Below are 5,684 nucleotides of genomic sequence, written 5' to 3' on the forward strand. Positions count from 1 at the left end.
TTTAAATACAATCTATCTCTTGCCCCAGTTTTTAATATACAACAGCTCAAGGGCAATACTGGAACATCCAAGACCAAGAGCATTTGTTTTCACTTTTAGTTATCAGGGCCCTTCAAAAAGAGGGAGTCCAGACTGCCTTTGATTGGAGTACCCCCGTTCCACAGCACTTCCCAACCCTAGGCCTGATCCTCTGACACACTGGGCTGGACAGCCTCTGTCAGTTTCAGCAGTGAAGAAACAGAGGTGTCAGGTGGCCATCCTAGGGTAGCCCTTCAATTCCCCCATCTAGAGGCAGCAGCAACTTTTTGCAGTTAGAACAATTACAATCATTAATTACTGTTCTTTCTCCCACACTTCACAGTGGGGTCACTTCCCACCACTGCTTGCCCAGAGCCCAGCCCCAGTCTATAGGTGACCTAGTAGTAGACTCATTAAATACCTGCTAAATGAACCGCCCTTGCATCCAGCCCAGTGGCAAATATCTCACCACTCTTAAGCACAGCCTTTCCCTTCCTCTTCTCTCCCTATCCCAGGTCCTTGCCCAGGCTCTGTCTACCCTGGATCCACTCAGCTTCCTCTGCCCTCTGTACTTGTGGAGAATGGAGATCTTTACAGTGGGTTCTGGTCCTCAGATGAGAAGGCCTTTTCTGCAGCAGAAAGGCTGGCATCTTCAGGTTCTGTGCTGAACGTAGCCCAGCCACGCCAGCATCACCAGACTTGGGCCTCATTTCCTTCCTCTGAAAATGAGGTGATTTCTAGGGGTCCTAGTTCAGCTCCAAAAGTTCCACAACAGCTCCTCTAAACAAGGAAGTAGTAATGCAGGGGTGTGTGTTCTGCTACCAGTCCTGCCACACACCTGCCCAGCCTCCAAGGCAAAGACACTGAAGTCCCAAATGGGATCAGTTGTCTCGTCCATAAATTGAGGCTGCTTATGTCCACGCTACTTGTCTACTTAGCACGTCCAGCTGTTGAGGACTGTGATGCACAAAGTGCCCTACACATGTGCTCTGTCTCTAGCTGTTAGCCTTCTGCCTGCTGAGCCCTCCCCCACCTGCCGCCTCCCTGAGCTCCAGGCCAAGTTCCCCTATGGATCTCAGCAGGCCTCTTGAGGCAGTGAAGCTGCAAAGGCCACACAGGGAGAGTTGAAGCAATTGAGCCAACTGCCTGTTGAGTTGGAAAGGGTGCTGCCTCCCACCATAGCTCGAATGGGACCACTCCCCCAATAAAAATTTCTAAGTTTAATTCTCCCAAGATCAGGTGTAGAAGTAAAGAACGGCTCTTCTCAGCACTTCGCCTCAGGACCCGAGGCGTTCACACAGGGAGACACTGAAACTCAGATGGCCTCAGAAGCTGCCAATCCGTTCTGCCACCACCTGAATCCAGTGAACTGACATGGGTGAAAACAGGACACTTAAAAGCTTCATATTTGTGTGCCTGGCATTATTAGGTTAATGCCAAGGTTTCCTTTAGAAATTATAATTAAGTGAGATTTTAAAACTACGCGTGACTTTGGACTTATTTAGTAACAAATCAAATGACCCGGAGGACTGAGAGGTCAGGTGGGAAGGCTGCCGCTCGTGGACGCGCCTGGGGCTCCGCGGAACCGCCAAGTACACGCTTTCACGGCTGCACGTGGCTTCTGAATCGGGGTTAACTCCCGGTGTCGGGAAGGCGGGCGGGGGACGGAGAGGCCGCACTGGGGGCGCTGGGAGGCAGATAAAATCCAAGGGAAACTCGGTGGCAAGTGTTTAACGACCTCCGTTGCCGTACTGCGTGTTTCCAGAATAACGCCTGCCCGGCCCGGCCCCCTTCCAGCCTCCACTTGCAATTCTGTCCGCCTGGAACTGCCACGATGCACCGCGTCAGGAGCCCCTAACGACCCCTACGGACCGTGAACTTCCACCGCGACTCTGAGCCTCCAAGCCTTTACCCCAGCACACCTTTCTGGGCCCCCGAGCATCCTCCGGGCGGAGCACGGGGCTCAACACACCTTTCCTGGGAAAACAAAGATGGAAGCAAATTTCGAGAGATAAATATCAAACGCCTTGGGAGACCCAAACCTGGGGTTTAGGTTTTCCTAATGAAAGCAATTACTTTCCACCGTTCCTCCAACCTGTAATCACCAACTTGACAGAGCAATTGATTTGCCTTTTTTTTTTTTTTTTTTTTTTTTTTTTGAGTTTGTAAAATGTGATTCGTCAATAACAAGGAATGTCAGTCAGCCATTTTTAAATTCTTATATGAAAACTATGTGCAGGAGAAAAAAAATGTTACATGAAATAGAAGATAGAACGTTTATATTACTTAAAATTATGTGCATATGAGAATGCCTAAGAAATAATGATATGTATTGAAAAGGGTTGAATATTGGTGACTTTTATTTTCAACATTTTTCTTTATGATCAATTAGTCGTCCATTAAGAAAAGAAAGGAAAAACAAAAAGAAAGACGATGCTCTACTTCTCCTTAGAGGTCTGTGGTCTTGTCCTTTTGATAAGAGGGCCCAGGTGTTAACTCATAGGGTTTTATTTGCTTTGTTTTGCTAACAGAAGTCTGATTTCCTCTTCCTAGTGTGATTTTGATCATGGCCATTTCCAGAGCATTTGAACTGGGATTAGTTGCTGGTGAGAGACTTTTTGTTCTTTTAATCACTGACGATTTTTATGTGGCCTGAAATACAGGTTCCATGAGTTGATTTTTGTTGTTAAGGGTTGGGCCACCATGAACTTGCACGTCCATCTGAGAAAGACCTGGCCGCCAGAGATGATGGCATTCGGTCCCATGAGGAGCCTGCAATTCATCCTCGGTCTTCCCAGTTTGTGCCATCCATGGGAATACAGGACAGTAAGACCTCCCCGCCTTAGGTCATCTCTGTGCTGGTCCTTTTTAACACTTTCACCTGTAGCGGTGGGCACCTGATTCAACTGGGCGGGTGGTGGGACTGGTTTTTGGTTTTGGTTCTGGAGGTGAGACAGGCTTTGTGGGTTGTTGTACCTCCTGGAACAGTTTCCCTCAGCTGATTCCACTTCATGCCGGGGACTCCAGAACCACTGCCGGCCTGTGCGTGAAAACAATCTCCCTGCTCAGAGGCACGGGAAGCAAAAGGAACACTCACAAGCAGAGTCTTGTTCTGTGAGGTTTACAATTCTTAGACATTTACAAATGCTTTGGGGAAATTAAGTCGTTGGCACTGTGTTAACCTTTGCCTGCAGGACCTGCCCTCAGGCTTTGCACCACCTCCCCCCTCTCACCCACCTCTTCTTACCTTTCAGGTAAGGAGCTAAACAAAACCTGCTGTCTGAATGGGGGAACCTGCATGCTGGGGTCCTTTTGTGCCTGCCCCCCCTCTTTCTATGGACGGAACTGTGAGCACGATGTCCGCAAAGAGTAAGCCATTGAAAGGGGCGGGGATGGGGTGGAGAGAAGTGGAATGCCAAATGCACAGGTGTCGCCTCGTCTGCTCCTTCTCAGGAACTGTGGGTCTGTGCCCCATGACACCTGGCTGCCCAAGAAGTGTTCCATGTGTAAATGCTGGCGCGGCCGGTTCCGCTGCCTTCCTCAGACATTTCTACCTGGCTGTGGTAAGCAGATGTCCCCCTCTTTCTTTTGCCCTTTTGGTGACTTAGTTGCCTGTGGGGGTGCTTAGTTTACAGGGTCTCTCCTCCTACCTCATGGCTTGACAGAGCCTGGAAGCCACAGTTCTCTTTGTAAAAGCATCAAGGACTCCAGATGAGATAGTCACCGTGGCATCCTTGATATGAACTCCCTCAGAGACATGGCCAGCCTTGCTGTTCCATGTGGAGAGTTATTTCAAGTCTATCTGACATTTTTAGAGTCTGTGAACTTCTACTGAGGAAAAACATGAAAGGAGTCGGTCTCTTAAACACCAAGAGATGATCTCTGGCATTTTCCTTTGGGCAGGGAGATCCAAACAGTCTCCAGGGAGGGAGAGTAGGTCAGAACGCACCCCAACAGCAAATTCCACCAGAGGCGTGACCCTCTGGGGACTTCTTGCTGGATCCTGAATGGTCTCTTAAACACCAAGAGATGATCTCTGGCATTTTCCTTTGGGCAGGGAGATCCAAACAGTCTCCAGGGAGGGAGAGTAGGTCAGAACCCACCCCAACAGCAAATTCCACCAGAGGCGTGACCCTCTGGGGACTTCTTGCTGGATCCTGAAAGGCCCCTGCATGGTCCCCCGTGGTGACTGGTCTCAGAACCCTTTCCCCTTACTGATTTTTACTGATTTGAGAGAAACGGTGAAAAGAAGGGCAGGACCTAGAGGAGAACAGGAGGAGGGTGCTCTCCCCACCCCTACCTGAGCCAGGTTTCTAGGACCACCCTCGTTCACAGGCCCCTCGTAGTTCTGCCCCTTGGAGATGTTAGAAATTGAAAATGTTCAAGTCCAGAAAGTGAATGAAAGCAAATGCTTCACTGAGTACAGGATGGGACCCCTGGCCTAGACAGGGATTGTGTCGTTGCCATTTGCATCCCAGGTGTCAGGCCCAGAATAAGTGTCTGGTAAGTGCAAGTTGGATGATTGCATGGGTGGGGACCATATTTTCTTCCTGGAACCTGAGGCCCAAAACGTGCCATCTCCTTATTATCAGAGCCTAACCAAGTTGTGCCCATCCCTGCAATTGAGTCTGTTCACAGCTAGTGTAGGTTACCAGGTGTGAGAGTGCCCTGGGTAGAGCAAGCTGACACGCCTGTGGCAACTTACGTTAGAAGACTTCTTTCAAGAGAGTCTGAATTTCATGTCATTGGTACTGTCGATCCCATAAGCACGCTGTCCTCATCAAATGTTGGGCCCCGGATGATCTTTGGCTCGTGTGGATAGGCCATGTGTGTGGGCAGCAGGATAAACTGCCAGAGGAATTTCCTTTAATGACCAAGTGCCCCTACCTTCCAGATGGCCATGTAATGGATGAGCACCTCACAGCTTCCAGGACACCAGCATCACCACCGGCTGCATGCACCCCTCTTATGCTCGCTGGCATCTGCCTTTCTATACAAAGTTACTGTTAATCGTCATTTGCCTTTTTCCGGAAATACAATTTTAGATGTCACGCAAATTCCATACCCAGGAAAGGCTGCCACTCCAATGTGCTAAGTGAAAGATGATTATTTCTTAGTTGCCTTAAAATAATGAATACATTTCCATTAATGATCCTTAGCAATTCTTTAAATTACCAGCTATTTTTTCCTTCTGCCCCACCCCCTAAAAAAACTACTTTTTTTTCCGCAAAATATTAGTCATTTCTACATTTTTCTCAACCGTACTTCTTGATACATGTAACTCTACCGAAGGCTTCTTATTAATATTTTAAACAATTGAAATCTGCCTTCAGATTATTAAAGGCTAATTTTAACATGGAACTGAGGTTAAAATTTTGAATAGTTATTCAAAATCAATTAAGACAGTATTTTTAAAGGGGAAGAGAGCCTGTTTAAGAGAAGGAAGTGGAGGAGGGGAGACAGGAATTCTGAAGTAATGGAAGTCTGTGTATGTACCAGGGAGACAAAAAGAGATACTTGATTGATGATTAGGTGAGTGTAGAGAAGCAAGCTAAATTGAAGAGCAAATTTCCATATCTATAAAAAGCTATACAAGATAAGGACTCCCCTTCTGTCTCAAGGCATTGTAAAAAAAAATGAAGTCTCCTTAGAAAAAAAAAATCTAA

General features: G+C 47.7%; 1 protein-coding gene across 1 annotated transcript; it reads left to right on the top strand.

Annotated features, from left to right (window-relative positions):
- The first annotated feature begins 2,567 nt into the window (after nt 1-2,567).
- On the top strand, nt 2,568-5,160 carry LOC103608235 (teratocarcinoma-derived growth factor 1-like). The gene is made up of 5 exons (XM_008592686.1): nt 2,568-2,624; nt 2,710-2,844; nt 3,273-3,387; nt 3,472-3,581; nt 4,913-5,160. The coding sequence occupies exons 1-5, from the start codon at nt 2,585-2,587 to the stop codon at nt 5,026-5,028; spliced, it is 516 nt and encodes a 171-aa protein (XP_008590908.1). The 5' UTR covers nt 2,568-2,584; the 3' UTR covers nt 5,029-5,160.
- Nucleotides 5,161-5,684: the final 524 nt, after the last annotated feature.

This window comes from Galeopterus variegatus, unplaced genomic scaffold (genome assembly GCF_000696425.1).
Source record: "Galeopterus variegatus unplaced genomic scaffold, G_variegatus-3.0.2 Scaffold8191, whole genome shotgun sequence".
Taxonomy (NCBI): domain Eukaryota; kingdom Metazoa; phylum Chordata; class Mammalia; order Dermoptera; family Cynocephalidae; genus Galeopterus; species Galeopterus variegatus.